Below are 16,118 nucleotides of genomic sequence, written 5' to 3'. Positions count from 1 at the left end.
ACCAATGCAGCACCCTTATGACAAGTCCTGCATCATTACCTTATCCTGAAGCTCTGTCTTGTTGAAAGACCCTAAAACTATAGTTTTTAAAACGTTATTGTGATATTGTCCATACATGTACATATTCTTAAATAAAACAGTGTTTTTCATTTGAATTACCAAAACACATTCTAAATACAGCAATCCCTCTTCACATTGTGGTTGTTTACTGGGTACAGGTGAAATTCACGAGTGTGTAGTGTGAAATGAATGCAGCTATTTGGAGGTTACATTGACTGCAGGAGGAACAATAGGAGCCCAAAAGCTCATGTTTGTCACGACCCATGATGAGTTCATCTGGCCCTCTATAGACCTACACACAACAAAACAACAAGTGTGCGACTTCTGCTTTAGTACTAGATCACATTGTTACAACAAATAATAAACAATAATAATAATGTAATTTCTATATAATACGTATTACAATCATCGCTATTATTTATGTAAATGTAATTCTAGATTGCATTAGTGTATGTTTATACTAAAACACGTGTGTTAAATCTGTAGTTTTGTTGTAGCTCTATATTAGATAGATTTAGTGTAATTCCACTGAGTGGAGGAAAACATTGCTTGTAGTTTTGGTTCAATATGTGTAACTGATAAGCTCTCACATATGAACTTTTTAATAAGTGCTTCTTCCAGTCTGCCGGCCAGTCAGAGCAACTTTTGAGCTGCCATTCGTCGCCATTTTATTAAACGTCTAAATAGCCCTCCTCTATCGCCTATTATGAACCGCATTGAGATCCCGTGCCGTTTTATCCCCTTCTCTGGCCACACGAAAATGGCCACGCGATTGCATTCCACACATCCACCAGCCCCTCCGCACTGTCACAGCCTGTAACCCCACGCACACACACACACACACACACACACACACACACACACACACACACACACACACACGCACACACATACACGCACACACATACACGCACACACACACACACGCTGCTGCACCCTGACACGTTAACAGCTCGCGTGAGCACAATCTGACCCATTCTTACTGGCCTAGGGAGAGCGATGCAACTTTCCCCGAGAGAAGTGGGCAAAAGATAAGATCCAGTATAACCAGTCCGCCACCTAGCTGCGGAGACGCGCCGACGAAGATCCGTCGACTATGATTATGAAAACACCCGCGCCAATGTTGTTGCACAGTCGGCTCCGCGCTCCGATGAGACTGAAACTCGGTTTAAGGAGGTGTTTTAACCTCCGCTGCTCTCAGTTATGTAATCAAAGCAACATCTAATGCACCAAACAGCTCCGGATTGCAGTTGGTGAGAAGGTGGAAAGCCGGACAGCAACACCGTAACCTCATGCCTCAAACGCAGTTGGCTCCGGGACGCGCTCTCGGGTAAGTAGCCTACGTAGCCTTATTACAGATTTTCACGGCGGTCCGTATTCATGTGTGCAGGCCCTGTCATCAGCAGCGAGCTCGCAGCTCTTGGGGTTACTGATCGTGTTGTGCATCCGCGTTGCGCTAATTTGATCCCTTGTTGCTGAGTATGTTTCTCCCTCTGTTCTCCGTGCGTGGGGACATTTCTGATTTTAATGTTGCTGACAGCAGCAGAAGGGCTGGCGAGAGGACACATAGAAGAGGGGGGAAAAAAGAAGGAAAAAAAAGGTGTCTCGGGGACTCACATCACAAACACTGTAGCGAGCACATTTGGACGCTCGCGTATAAGCGACCCTCCACTTCCATCTTGGGAGTTTCAATCTGTGTATGTTTTAGGACGCTTAACGTGTGTTTCATATTTCATTATGGGCTTAAGAGTGACGACAACAACAACACGTGCATGTGTGCATCATTTATAAGTGCGACGGCATCAGGCGGATAGTGTTTTTTCAGAGGTGCGCAAAGTCATTATGGAGAAGGAAGCCCCTGTTGACGTCCTCAGTAAACCGGGGATAGGTTGCTCCAGTGCGGTAACACCCCCACTGCCCATACTGTATCTACAGTAGCAACACCAGTCACATATGCAGCTGCGACCTGGGTACACAATGTACGACCAACACACTAGTAATACACTCACTAGGAGAACGTGTGTCTGTGTGTGTGAGGAGGGGGGGAGTCTCACGTGAGAAACTTCCATGTGGATGTGAAGTGGAGTGAGGCTTCACGGTTCAGTATTTTAAGATGCCATCACAGCAGCCCTCATTTCAGAGCTTCTGTGCTCCCTGCTGTTGTCAGGCAGAGGATAATGGTGTTGTAGTTATTGATGATAACACCGTCATGGGATGGTGATGATGGCTGGATATATGGAGGGGTGGGCCATTATCATGATTTAATCGTCGCCTCAGCGCTGCAGAGGAACCCACACTGACTGCAGTGTCAAGTCCACCCATCATCCTGTCACTGGAAATAGCTTCTGGTCTAATGTTGGAATAATTTGGAGTTATGTTCGAGAGGTATAGCTCGGGAGAGTATAAAAAGCTATTAGTATGCACTTTGACTGATGTTGAATGGGCTTGCCCTTTTAAGTTTGAAAACCTGCCACTTTTATTATCTTCTAGTCACTTTGCAAAAATGGATTGCAACCCATATCAAGCTTCTCCTCATGCCTGTATCCTTTTCTTCATGCGGTCAGGCCGCTGGACTAGAGGTCATGATGGAGGCGGCAGAGGACCAATGTCCATCTCTGTGCTCATTTCATTTGATTGTAACGAGGTTTGCCCTCGGAAATGCTTTCCAAAACTATTACATAACAGCAGTTACTGGAACAGATGTTGATTTGAACTCCATATGATTCAAGGAAAGAGTTTGGGTGTGGAGAGACCAAGAGTCAGGAGAGATAGCCCACTCAGCTCTTAAATGAAAACATTATCTGAGATGCTCTTGTAAGTTTTAAGGGGGGCAGTTCGATGCGTTGTGAGACAAATTAGCTATTTCATAACAGGCTCTCAGGAGAGAGCTGCACGAATGCTTGGCAGGATGTGTGTTAATAGAAAATGGATGAGCATCTCCCCTAATGAGAGAGTAAAATGAAGGAAGCATGACTGAAGATGATGCTTCCCTTCAATAATTTCAAAACTAGGCTGAACACCAATGTGTGCACGTTTTTTTCTGGTGGTGAGAATGTTATTTTAGGCTGTGTTACTTGCTGTAATGTCACATTAAAAGTAAATGTACAATGGGGTCAATGAATAGCTTACTTGACTTAAAGGAAGCAATGGGAGGAGGAGGAATTTGCACTCCTTTCCAAAAATAAGTTTTACCCTTTCCTACGGATTTGTGTTACCACTACTGAAAAGGGGAGGAGGGGAATGATCGGGCCGTGAATGGAGGGATTTAGGTTGGAGAGGAGGAAAAGAGCGAAGTGGAGAAGGAAATATGGTTCTGATTAACATGGATACAGTGTATGAGTTGACCATTTTACTGTGTGGTCTACACAGAGAGAAGGGAAGAGTGAGAGAGAGAGAGAGAGAGAGAGAGAGAGAGAGAGAGAGAGAGAGAGGATGGGACTAATAGAGAATGCATGCAAAAGCTTTCTGCCAAACATGAAAAGGGGAGTTTTGGAGAGAAAAGAAAGTACACTAGAGGGAAGGGTGGGAGGAGAAGTGCTTGTGGGAGTAGCTGAGAACAGAAGGCGCAAAGACAGTAGGGAGAGGAGGGGAGGAGACTGGATCAAGTGTTTGAATTAGTCAGGAGCTGATTGATTGATTGATATATTGATTTGGGTCGAGGAGGCAGAGTGAGGATGAGAACATAAGTACAAGTGGAGAGGTTTAGGGAGTGTTTGCTGTCTTTCAGAGCTGCCTTTACTTACAGATTGTTAGAGAAAACCTGCTGAGCTGTTTTTGAGGAATGTGAGTCAGTCTTTCTTCCAGTTAGTGCCGACATTCTGGGAATCGGTGGCGCTGATTGGCCCCCAGGGTGATGAGATTTGTAGGTTCTGTATGATGAGGTCATCTCTGTGGACACAGACTTTAGCACCTCTCTACAGCTGCCTGCAGGAACGGGACTTTCCCCTCAATTCATGTACTGCTGCTACTCAACATCTGAGCTCACTGAAATGACTAATCACTGGCCTCTCTATCTTTCTTTCTGTCTTTTCTCTCCCTCTTTCTTTGCCTCAAACTTACTCCATCTCAGTTGAAGCCTAAAGGACAAAAGTGAGAACTTCCTTCGCTGGATGACGTAGAGCAACTGTACTTGGACTATTACAGGATATTCTTTTGGAAATCTCCTGACCGACACCTACATTCTGCTCCTGATCCCAACAACCCCACTGGGGTAATTTAAAAGTGTTAATACTGGAAGCTCCACAGCATCCTGCCTCTCCCCCCTGACTTCTCTGATGGACCAGAGAGTGAAGGGGAGAACCCCTACAACCACAAACTCCACTCTGGACCCCACCTCTGCATCTGAAGACTCTGAAGTGGTAGAGAAAAAGAAGAGGGGTGAGGTGGAGAAAGGAGATGTAGGGGAAAAGGAGGAGGAGAAAAGAGGAGTAGTGAAAAAGAGAGAAGGAGACAAGGGGGCAGTGCTGGAGTTGCTCATTGAGGGGCGTTGTGGAAGCGCAGGGCAGCAACAGCTTCAGATCTCTGGCAGAGAGACCAGCTGCCCTGAGGGGAATGTACGTCTCCGAATTGGACTCCAGGCCAAGCGCACCAAAAAACCGCCCAAGATCTTGGAGAGCTACGTCTGCAAGCCCACCGTCAGGACCTATCAGAGACAAGCCCGAGGGGGACTGCTGAGGGGGAATGGAGACGGAGGACCGCAGAATAAAAGCAGCTCCACTCCAGACGAAGCAACCAGAGATCAACATTCAGGCTTGGATTCTGTCCAGACCACATCTAAACAAACTGCATCCGCTGCTTCACCACCACTTGCATCATCATCATCATTATCATCTTCATCATCACTGGCGTTATCATCAACAATTTCCACGACAGCCCCGGCCATAACCAGCCATAGGACCAAGTCTGTCAAACAGGTAAGTTAAGGACAAGGGTACACACACATGCACCCAAGCACACACACACACACACACACACACACACACACACACACACACACACAGTGTTACAGTGACTGAAGGTGTGCACACATGTGCTGTAGCTCTGTTTATTGCTTTTTGCCTTTTCTTTCCACCAGACATGCTTACATGGTGCAGCTCTGTGCTCATCTGTAATAAGGTCAAGTGAGCTATTGTTTCAATACTGAAACCTAAGCAACCCATTTAAATAAACAGACCTATAAATAGGACAACAGCACGGCAACCACTTTGAGCTATTACAGAGTCCATCGGTCCCTATAACAATCATCCAAGGGGAAGCATATTGCTTTAACTGCACAACTGCCACTCAAGCTGCAGCATACCAAAATTACAGGACAAGTATAAAATGTCAGGCCTTCTCATCTGTATTAGTGGCAATTTATAGCTACCAATGGCACATCTTTCTCTCCCTCTTGGTGCCTCTGCTTGGCTCTCTATATCTATCCCTCTCTTCTATTTTTACATCCTCTCTTTTCTCTACCTGCTCTCATTTATCTTTCTCTCCCCCTCTGTCTCTGTCCCACTCCCTTCCTCTCTGTTTCTCTGCCTTTGTATTTCTCCTTTCTGTGTCAGCCCCATTCCTGTTCCCATCACCTCACTGTCTTCTCTTCAGTATGCCCTCTTTTCACTGCCTGATTAAGTCATTTTGTCCTCACGCTCTCTTTTAATGGGCGGGCAAAAACAAAAGCATTTCAGTTGTTGTCGCTTCCCCATTGTCCTTCGCTGTTGTCATTACCAAACTAGTGGATGTCACCGCCATTGTTGTCTATGACAGAGATTCTGTGTTTGCACTCCCCAGGTTCCTATCAAACTGGCCAATAAGACAGAGGTGAATTCAAATGGCTCATCTGAGAGAGTGAAGAAAAAGAAGCTTCCCAGTGTCAATGGCAAGCCTGTCTCTGCAGGACACAAACCCTGCTTTGCTACAACAGACCAAACAGCTTCAATTACTCCTCCCACCACATGCATCCAAGGCCCATCTGCATCGGAAACCAGGAATGAAGGGAAGACCTCCAAGAAACATAATGGTTGGGTTCAGACAGCAAAAAAGAAGGGACTATCTAATGGGAAAGGCTCTGTCGACATACTTGGCACTTCCACCTCGCAGAAAAACAAAGTTGGAAAACACAGCAGTTCCTCCTCTGTTTCCTTCATGGACTCCTCAACAAGACTTCCAGCCTTCCCCAGCTCCCATAAAGAACTCAGTCTGTCCAATAAGAGTAGACCAGACTCTCCTTCCTCTTCTTCAGTCACCCCTAAACCACAGCCCCTTCCCATTGTGGCTCTCTCCTCTGCCCAAACCCAAGATCAGGATCCCTCTCTACAGGCCTCACTAGAGACAAAGAGAGACAAAGAGAGGAAAGCAAAGAAAGACAAACAGAAAGACAAAAAATCAAAGAGAGATAGATTGGGAGCTGAGAGAGCAAAGAGTCAGATCAGAAAGGAAGAAGGGAAGAAGAAGAAAAAAGAGAAAGGGAAATATTGGAAATCAAGGCATGGTAAAGAAAAAGAGGAAGGGCATAGGACTGATGATACGTGGAGGGATGAGTCAAAGACTGAAAGAGGAAAGGCAGAGAAAAAGAGAGATACACTTAGCCCAGACAGTCTAAGACCAGAGGATAATACATTTGGTGAAACAGTTGATACTGGTAAACTAGATAAAACCTATAACGTCATGAATCCAGGCAGACCAGATGATATAAACAAGATGGAGGACAGTTGTAAGCCAGTTAAACAAGCTGAGCCAGAAACCGCAACAGGTGACTCCAGTAAATCAAAAGAACAAGATGTCTCAAGACATTCAACTGTGCCTCCAAGCCACCCCCTCTCTTCTGCTCCCCCCTCTCTGCCCACTCCCTCTGCCCGTGCCCCTGTTTCTCCCCCTTTTTCCCCCCAAGAGCAGGACAGCCGTCCGCTTAAGAAGCGTAAAGCCAGGCGGCCCAGCTGGACCAAGCTGGTGCACCGGGCTCAGAGGCTGGAAAATCATGAAGCCCCTTCAGATTCCCAACATAATCCTTTACTAAGTTTCCCCCAGAACCCCAAGATGCCCCTTCTTGCCAAGGCCACTATTCATCAGATTGATGAGTCACACACAGCTCCCTCTGGCTCGTTAAACAGCAGCTCCTCCCCTCTCTCGTCTGCAACCAAACCTCCATCTCCAAAGCAGAGTCATCCCACATCCGACCCTAGTTTCCCTGCTTCCAGATGCCCCATAGCCCCTGCCCGAAAAAGGGGCCGCCCAAAATCTCACAGCTCTAGCTCAGATGAACCTCCCACGAGGCTTTTACCAAACGCTATCCCAACTGAGGTGCCTCTAATGGGGTGTGACAGAGTTCAAAAAGCCCCAGTGCTGGAGCCAAGTCCAAAACTGCAGTGCGCCGCTCAGTCTAAATCCAGCCCTAAAAAGCGTGGACGTCCCCCCAAGCGACCCCTCCCCGAGGACCACAGTCGAGATGCACTGAATCGCACTGAAAGGAGTGAAGATTTTCACACTCCTGAAAAGGGGAACAGGCAGCTAAAGATCAGGAGGCTGATTAACGAAATGAAGAAAAGAAAGAAGAGGAGACTTCACAAGGCAATGCTGTCTGGGTATGTGGGAAAGGAGGCAAGAGGAGACCAGCCAGCAGATCCCGAGACCTCTCTGAGAATGAGTAAATCAATAGAGGCTACAACAGTACACACACTCTCAGCCCTGTCTTCCTCCTTTGGGAGCAAGTTGGGCCCTCAGATCAATGTGAGCAAGAGAGGGACCATCTACATGGGCAAGAGACGAGGACGCAAGCCGAAAGCTAACACCAACTCCCAGAACACCACACAGTCGTCCTTGTTTAACAATCCCTCTGAAACATCTCTCTTCTCATCTAACCAACCCCAGCCTCCTCCCTCTCACCCATTTCCATCTCCATCTCTCACCCACTCAAGTGGGGCCCAGAGCCCTTATAGTGAAGGCAGCCTCACAGAACCAACATCTTCCCTACTTTTTCCTCACCCTTTCTCCCTCCCTTCCCCATCATCCTCCTGTACCTCCCCCCGTCCTCTCTCCTCCTCGTCCCTCTATCCTTTTGTGAAGAAGAGTTGTCCATGTCAGGGAAGGCATCATTTTCCCTTTCACCAGTCTTCATGTAAGCTTTCCTGTCCCACCCCTCCGCTGCATCATACACCAGGCTCTCCGGGCCACCTGAAAGAGGCCACCCCCAGGGCCTCCCCCAGGAGTGAGTCGCACAGCGAGGACACGCTGCCTAGCGACAGTGGGATTGGAACGGATAACAACAGTGTTTCTGAGCGAGCGGAGATGAGGGGGGTTAGAGGCATGTTCAGGTTGGGTCAGGGGTCAGGAGGGATTTTGGTGGGTCAAAGGCACCCCTCCTCTCTTGGGGATCGTCCCTCTCCTGTCTCTTCACCCCTCTCTCTAATGCCGAGACACACAAACCCCGGCCCCAACTCAACTACTGTGGAGCGGCACAGAGACCGACACAGGCACAGGCGAAGGGATTACGACTGTTCCTCTTCCTGTTCTTGCTTGTGCCCGTGCTCCTGTCCAGGACACAACAAGTGCTCTCATTTGGACTATTACCCATGCCTTGGACACAATGCACTGAAGAGACAGAAAAATAAACATAAGAAGAAGCACCAGCAGCTGCACATGCAGGATCCAGAGTTTCTGGCCGAGCTAGAAGATTTGATTGGTCAGTTCAGCGAGATCCACATCGGACGGCGAAGTTGGGCGAGGACAGGACTGGGACAGGGCTCTGATGGGAGTAGGAGTGCTGCTGGGGGAAGGCGTCATCACTCCTCACATTCTCTCCGCTCCAACATCTTCAGGATCAATCTGAATGGCTTCTACTCTCCTCACCCCTCACCTTACTCTGCTAATCCCTCCTTCTCCCCCCAGCCTTTCTACCCTTGCCAGCCAGTGCATTGCAGCAGGAAGCCGGACAGCAGGCAATGTGGTTGCTCGTCAAAATTTCAGGAGACCATTGAAAATATGGGCTTTTACGGCAGCTATCCCCCAGCCACACCACTTTATCACCACCTCCCCAGCTCCTACCAGCTTCCCTCACCACACCAGTATTCCCCCCATCAGTCCCATCATGCACACTTCCTCCTCAACCCAGCCAGATTCCACAGGCGAAGGAGCAGGTTGCTGCGGGAGGGAGCTTTAGGAGGGCAGGTTGAGGGAGATATAGGAGGCAGTGGAGGAGCCTCACACCTCAGTTCAGGGTTCACATCCAGCCTCCCCTGTGGCTGTGGGAGGAGTGAACACAAACACAAACATAAACACCGGCACTGCGAGCAAGACATGGATGAGGAAGAGGAGTTGCACGAGGAAGATGGAATTGAGAGAGAGGGGTTGGCTAGTTCAAAGCCAAGGGCAGGGTTCATTTTGGGGCAAGGTGAAGCAGGAAGAAAAGGGTCCAGAGGAATGGGGTCCGCTGCTGCTGCCACATCGTCATCCTCAGCAGAGAGGTTCAAACACACATCTCTCACCTCACTAGGGCTGGGCTCCTCTCACCTGTCTTCATTTGGAGGAAGCTGGGGCGGTCTGGGCCAGAGCTGGAAACAATTTGGGGGCCTGGGAGGCACAGGATTTGGAAATACAACTCCCAGCTGGAGAGGCTTTACTGGAGAGCAACATACAGGCAGACGGATCGCATCAGACGGAGAGGACGAAGACGGCGAGGACGAGTTACACCTGTACAGGACGTCACCGTCCCCAACACACACCAACCTGTTCACATCAGTTGCCTTGGCAACAGGGGGGACGGGTCTGAGGAGCGGATTGGCCTGTAAGAGTCCAGGAAGTGGGGACAGGTCATGGAGGAAAGATGAGCCAGCCTGGACTGAGAGGAGAGAAACAGGTGAGGATGCATGAATGGTTTGATCAATACATCTGTGACTGAATAGACTTCTCTGTGATGGCTGTGAGATGATGTTAGTATTAATGCTAAAGTGGGTACAAATACTGCAATGTTAGTATTTCTCTGGCTATCATGTGCTGATAAATGCTCCCAAAAAAACCTCCATAGTTAACATGCGTGTGTTGTGGGAATGCATAGTTGCAAAAAACATGTATACATAGAATACTGACAGATAATATGGAAAATCTAATCTCAACCGTGCTTATTATTGAAATACAACAGCACCCAAATCATGACAGCTAGCTGCTTGAAGAGGTTGTATGCCAAGAGGCTCTTTACACTTACGAGGTTATGACAGATTATTTTATTCGCAGAATGTGGAGATGAGATTTTGGCACCAATAGTTTGCCCACTATAGTGACAGCATTGCTTTTTCTCAGGTGTTGTTGAGCCACATATCAAAGACTGGAGGGTGTTTGAGAGGAAATAAGACTTCGTTCTTTTTATAGGCGATTTCAGACTCCCGCTGCTGTGCAGGATATGTGCCTAGCTCCCACACTCACACACACACACACAAACACACACACACACACACCTTAAATGTTACCACTCAGCAACCACTTTGTTGGCATTTCTAAAAAGTGGTATAGCAGGAGCATCTTGATGGGAATCTTCCTGAACATCTTTGAAATCCTCCCGGCCTGCAGCGAACCACACGCTGTTGCAGCCGGGGGCTACCCAGTGAACACAGTCATTAGCTAACCACCAGCGTGGTTATTTAAAGCCTGGCCTTCCCCTCATTGTTGGCCAACTGACTTGGAAAAAGAAAGAGTGGTCAGTCTGTGAGCGACTGTGGAAAATAGATCAAAAAGATAGATGACCTCAGGAGTGATTAATGAAGGATAGCATGGAAGTAAGAGTGGGGCAAAAACAACCTGTGAAGGGAAAATGTTTAAAAGAAATGTGTAATACATTTGTCATCAATTCATCATTTAACTAAACACACATGTTTTTAAGTTCAGCACAGCATCGGCGGCGCACTCAAACACTTTTTTTCTCTCTGTCTTTGTCTGCTCAGCCTTTTGAGGTTGTGTTCCACATTAACTGATCATGCAAAAACTATTTGTGTGGAAGAGTGCACACGCGTGCATGTTCATACCAAGTTTGCATTCTGCACAGTGGCCATTCTTGTGTTTTTTTGGTGTGAATGTGCGTACATAAATCACCTCTTAATGCATTTCCCAGAAGTGAACTGGTCAGAGGAAATGTTGTGACTCACATAATATGGGTCCCATCCGCATGACTCACCCTAGACTGACCTCACATCACACCTCTTGCTGGCTCAATCACTGATCCACATCTGTCTCATTTCCTCTCCACCACTTATACCCCTCCTCCTGTGCCTCAACCCCTCCCTCCCTCTTTCCATTTCAATGTCTGCAGGTTTACAAGGTGATTCAAGATGCCGGGTGCAGCAGAAGCCCATGCCAACGCCAGACAGTGTGGTAGGGGGGGGGAAAAGAAGGCCAGGCCGGCCCAGAAAGCATCCACTCCCCTCCACTGTATCCTCCCTCATGCACTCATCTGCAGCTCCCTCCATGTCATCACCCGACCTCTGGCCGGGACACAAAAGAGATGGGAGAGAAGTAGGAGGGCCAGAGAGAGATAGAGGAGGCGACACAGGGCAGCAGGTGACAGGAGAGTTGGAGCTGCAGGCCAGGAAGAAAAGGGGACGGAAAAGAAAACATGGTGACTCTCCTTGTCATCAGAGGTAAACACTCACAACTGTATTATAAAGTACCTGAGCTGGTTGACTTGAACATGCAATACAACCACTCACTACTGCTTTATTAACCCACGGTTTTCAGCACTGTGTGCTAAACCAGTGCCTTTTCTCTCTTTCTCTTTTTCCTCTATCATTCTATCTCTCTCTTCATGCTTTCCTTTTAGTGTCGCTGAGGATAAACCCGAGTGTGACACCCCCCCTGAATGTTTTAGCCCATCAGATGTCGACCAGGCTCCATCTCAACCAGAAACCATCCAAAGAGAGGAGAGCGCAGATGGGCCTCCCAGGAAGAAGTTTTTGAGGGCAGGTCTTTACTCAGATGATTACAAAACTACAGAGTAAGTTGACAGGCTTCATTCAAAAGCATTGTTTGAATCTTTTTTTTTTAGTTTAGGTTTTTAATGTCCTTAAGTCTCTTTCCTAGCCCGCCCTCCAAAGCCCAACAGTTGTGCAATGAGAGTATGGATTACTCACCGGGGGAGCATGAATATAGCCTTTTACCTGCTCCCATACATGTTGGTGAGTATATAATACAATTTCAAAAACTGATGTATTTTGTTGTAACTGCAATTGTTTATCCAAATTGCCTGTGTGTCCTCCAGGGAAGTACCTTAGGCTGAAGAGGATTCATTTCCAGTTACCTTATGATGTTATGTGCCTGTGGCAGAACAATCAGGTACAGTCGAGCCCCATTACACAGAACCAGGAAGGGAATAATCCATCATTGGAGATAAGAGTGTGTCATGGATGTGCATGTAATTCTGATGTTGTGTTGTCACAGCTCCAAAAGCAGCCTGCTGTCCCCCTGAAGAGGAAGCGGCGTTACTGTGAGTGGCCGGTATTCGATGTGTTATCTTCAAGTTCAGTAGATGGATCGAATCACTGCTGTCATACAGCATCTTACTCCGTGTCTCTCACTGTTTCACTCAGGCCGGCTGAAGGAGAGGAGTGTGTCCTCTCATCGGACAGCGGTGAGTTCATTTGGCTTCAGGTTGTTTCACTCTAGTGAAGACTGCAGCTTTTACAAGTGTTGAACTTACAAGTGTCCCTCCATTTCCTTTTTGTTAACACAGGAGAGCTCTAGCGACATCACCAGCTTGTTTCCGCACCTCGACATGGAGCCTTTGAGCAGCAGCGAGAGGTACGGAAAGAACTCTGCAAATAACATAGATAAACTAATACTGAATTGATGTCAGTGAGCTCATGTTTCTCCTCGTGTGCCGGGCCAGGAGCTTTGTGGTGAAACACCACGTGTTCCTTGTGAGGAACTGGGAGCTTGTGAGAGACCGACAGATCCGACTGAGGATCGAGAGGGAGAGAGACGCAGAGGCAGAGGAGCAGGACTCACAGCGCCTGTCCTGTGATGGATCCAGTGGGGACGAGAGCCACATCATGTCAGGTCCATGAAGCAAGTGTGTGTGTTAGTTTTTGTTTCTGTAGGTGTTTGTGTATGCATACGTGTATGTGGTTGAACTCTATACATTTTCATTTACACATCTGTATAGATTTCTTCTGGTGTCCCGTGTTCTGTCTTTTACTTAATGTGTGCATGTACTGTATGTGTGTGTGTGTGTGTGTGTGTGTGTATATGTGTGTATCTGTGTGTGCTCTGCTTACAGCCCGTCGTCCTCATATTTGGCCTGTCTTTCCATATTATACTCAGCAGCACGAACTAAGTGGTTTTCCAACCACAGAATCTCAGCCTGCAGAAATGTTTCCCCATTTCTGTCATCCAGCGCTGGTGTCCAAGAACCCGGCAGACATCAACTCTCCCCATTAGCTGTGAACCCACACCGTTACCATCAGAGACTCCCTGACTGATTGCAGATAGGAATCAAGGGGAAATAAGGACACTCGCATAATTACAGATGTATCTGTAAAATACATTATGCGCTGTGGTCATTTCCTCCGACAGTGCCTTCACTAACATACAGAATACTGTTCTGACCCTCAGATCAGCAAGTGGGGGTGGAGGTGACGGTTACCAGCAGGGACCACCACCATCAGAGTCAGGACACCTCCAGCTCGCTCACTGCCAGCCCCTGTGTGAGTGAAACGCCACCCACCTACTAAAAAGTCTTTTCTTTCTTGTTCATGCATATTTCCACAAGGATAAAAAGCTGCTTTTGCAATTAGTTGTCACTACTTGTTCAACACAGCCCACCAGCACCCAGAACAGGCGAGATGAGGACGGAGAGGAAGAAAAACGAGGGGAAGAAGAGGTCTGCAGCAGAGAACAGAGGAGGAAACGGCTGAATGATTTACTTTTGACCCTGCAGCATTCATAAGCTACCAATGAGAGGTAAGTAGAGCATCAGATACAAAAACAAGAGGGACTCAGAGATGTATATGCATTGTCTTGTTGACATTATCTTGCCTTTACGTAGGTGGGACCACTCTGAGAAAGGGACCAGGCCTGCCACCGGACAGACGGACAGGAACTGAGGTCACAACACTGCTATCAACAGTAGTAGTGCCACAGAGAACACGCGAGGAAAAAGAAGAAGTGAGATGGAGAATTATAGCAGCGAAAAAATGCAAGAAAGACATCTCACACACTCACAGATGAGTGTGGTGAACCTAGCGCTCTGAAGGGCATCACACCAAGGATGAAACCATGGCAACACATCTTTTGTCCAAGCTGCAAGGGATGAGAGAAACTGATACAAACTGTCCTGGATGAAAGAAATAAAAGAAACAGACCAGCTGAAATGAATTTGCACTAGTGCTGGATGATCAAGCACACTAAAGACTGTATGTATGTATGCTGAGTGAACACACTATAAACACACACACACACACACACACACACACACTTTGTTTGCTCTTACTTAGGCACCTTAAGCAAAGACAGACATTGGTCAGAGACTGAAAGTGGACATATATGGTACTCAGCATTTCAGCTCTGAAGTTTCCAAGAGACAAGGAGCTCAGGAGCTGCCCGGGGATACAAAAATGTGAGGCCTAGGCCCTAAGTAGGTCAAATTGAACCCTCATTTACTCATTAAGCTTTCAAAGTCACATTGCACCTTTGGGATATGACACAAGGAGAAATTAACCAGTTGAAAGCTGCTGCTGAGACAGTGGTCAGGTTTTTTTCTCACTTTACCAAGACGGGGGGGGGGGGACGGGGGGGGGGGGGGGGGGGACGGGGGACGGAATAAGAAAGAAGTTATTTTTGGAGGGAAAAAAGACAGCTTTAGCACTGTCTGCTTAAGAGATGGGAAAAATATATTCATGATAGGAATGTTTATTGTTGACTATTTTCAGTATTGCTTCCTGGGGAAGGGAGAGAGAGAGAGGGAGAGAGAGAGGGGGGTAAAAAAGTGTTTTGTTTACCTCAGACTGCCTTTGAGAATGTTTTTGCTCCAGAGCATTGACAATCAGAATGTCCTTGGGGGAAGAGAGGAGACAACACTAGAATTGATTTGCCCCAAATGCTCTGTAGAAGTGCCATGTTGTCTTGTGTACGTACCTAAGCAACTCAAGCTGTCTTTAAAAGCAATATCTAATATGATAAGGACTATATAAGGACTTCTGTTGTGTTTTTTGTGAATATCTGAGGATTGGAGGTCATTTTTCTGTACAGTTGGATAGTAGATTGTTCTCATGTTAGATCATTGGGCTAATCAACTTGGAAGTATCCATAAGCGTTTAGTTTCATGTTCATGTACATAGAGAGAGACCTGCTTCCTTCCATCAGCAGTAGCGTGTAAAATGAGTATATATATCACAATATTATTGGGATTATACATAAAACCTATTAATCAAATACTTCATTTTACTAACATGTTTTTAACAGAGTATAAAGCTGACCAATATATCAGTCATTTGTCCCTAAAATTGACTATGATTGTATGATTTTTTTGTAGAATTTGTCTCTTTTATTAGCTGATATTTTGTGAGCTAATTATTGGTCAGGCAATCAGTGACAGTGATTTAGTCTTTCCAGTGTTATATTTCTGCTCTCTTTCAGTAGTGTGGCTTCTAATAACAAGCCAAGAAAGTGCAATTTCTTTGATTGTTTACATACTGTTTGTATATTTTTCCTCTTTCCTTTTTTAACTAAGAGCACTACATCATTGCCAGTGGATGACTAACTTTATAGCAAAAGGTACACATAGAGTTATTTATCTAGTTTGCATGACATGTAACCTTTGCCTGTTGCCTCTGATAATATGCATCTGAAAAACAAAACATCAAAAACAGTTATGACTCAATTTCAGAGAATGTCAGCTCAGACTATTTGCCTCTATAACCGTAATAATAAAAGCATTTTACGTCAACTACTAAACCCTCCAGACTCTTGGTGTATCCGTTATAAGGCTTCCGTCTTGCTGTGTGTGTTTTGGGGGACGTTACTGCAGTGATTTCAATCAGGTTGAGCTGACAGTGCTATCTAGTGGTGTTAGATTGTATATCTCACACTGTGTTGTC

At 46.6% G+C, this 16,118-nt stretch overlaps 1 protein-coding gene across 3 annotated transcripts; it reads left to right on the top strand.

The window, feature by feature from the left end:
• Window positions 1-962: 962 nt before the first annotated feature.
• LOC117745551 (histone-lysine N-methyltransferase ASH1L-like) lies at window positions 963-14,793 on the top strand. Of its 3 annotated transcripts, XM_034553954.1 has the most exons (14): window positions 963-1,390; window positions 4,130-4,973; window positions 5,836-9,895; window positions 11,339-11,666; window positions 11,846-12,019; window positions 12,106-12,200; window positions 12,284-12,357; window positions 12,463-12,508; window positions 12,612-12,652; window positions 12,755-12,822; window positions 12,911-13,080; window positions 13,636-13,727; window positions 13,841-13,983; window positions 14,069-14,793. In XM_034553954.1, exons 2-13 carry the CDS (start codon window positions 4,335-4,337, stop codon window positions 13,967-13,969), a joined length of 5,916 nt encoding a protein of 1,971 aa, XP_034409845.1. In that variant the 5' UTR covers window positions 963-1,390; window positions 4,130-4,334; the 3' UTR covers window positions 13,970-13,983; window positions 14,069-14,793. The 3 variants fall into 3 exon arrangements, 2 of the variants coding, with proteins under 2 accessions (XP_034409845.1, XP_034409846.1); XR_004611242.1 differs by lacking the exon at window positions 14,069-14,793 and having other exon boundaries at window positions 12,911-13,093; window positions 13,841-13,865; XM_034553955.1 differs by lacking the exons at window positions 12,106-12,200; window positions 12,284-12,357; window positions 12,463-12,508; ... (4 more) ...; window positions 13,841-13,983; window positions 14,069-14,793 and having other exon boundaries at window positions 11,764-11,880.
• The last annotated feature ends 1,325 nt before the right edge of the window (window positions 14,794-16,118 follow it).

This window comes from Cyclopterus lumpus, chromosome 16 (genome assembly GCF_009769545.1).
Source record: "Cyclopterus lumpus isolate fCycLum1 chromosome 16, fCycLum1.pri, whole genome shotgun sequence".
NCBI lineage: Eukaryota > Metazoa > Chordata > Actinopteri > Perciformes > Cyclopteridae > Cyclopterus > Cyclopterus lumpus.
The sequence above is the reverse complement of the archived record's forward strand: the minus strand, read 5'-3'. Positions and strand labels throughout refer to the sequence as shown.

Coding starts and splice junctions, on each gene's coding strand:
- LOC117745551 (XM_034553954.1), top strand. CDS start 4,335: ATGGACCAGAGAGTGAAGGGGAGAACCCCTACAACCACAAACTCCACT. Junction 12,358..12,462: donor GCCTGTGGCAGAACAATCAG/GTACAGTCGAGC, acceptor GTGTTGTCACAG/CTCCAAAAGCAGCCTGCTGT. Junction 12,823..12,910: donor CCTTTGAGCAGCAGCGAGAG/GTACGGAAAGAA, acceptor GTGCCGGGCCAG/GAGCTTTGTGGTGAAACACC.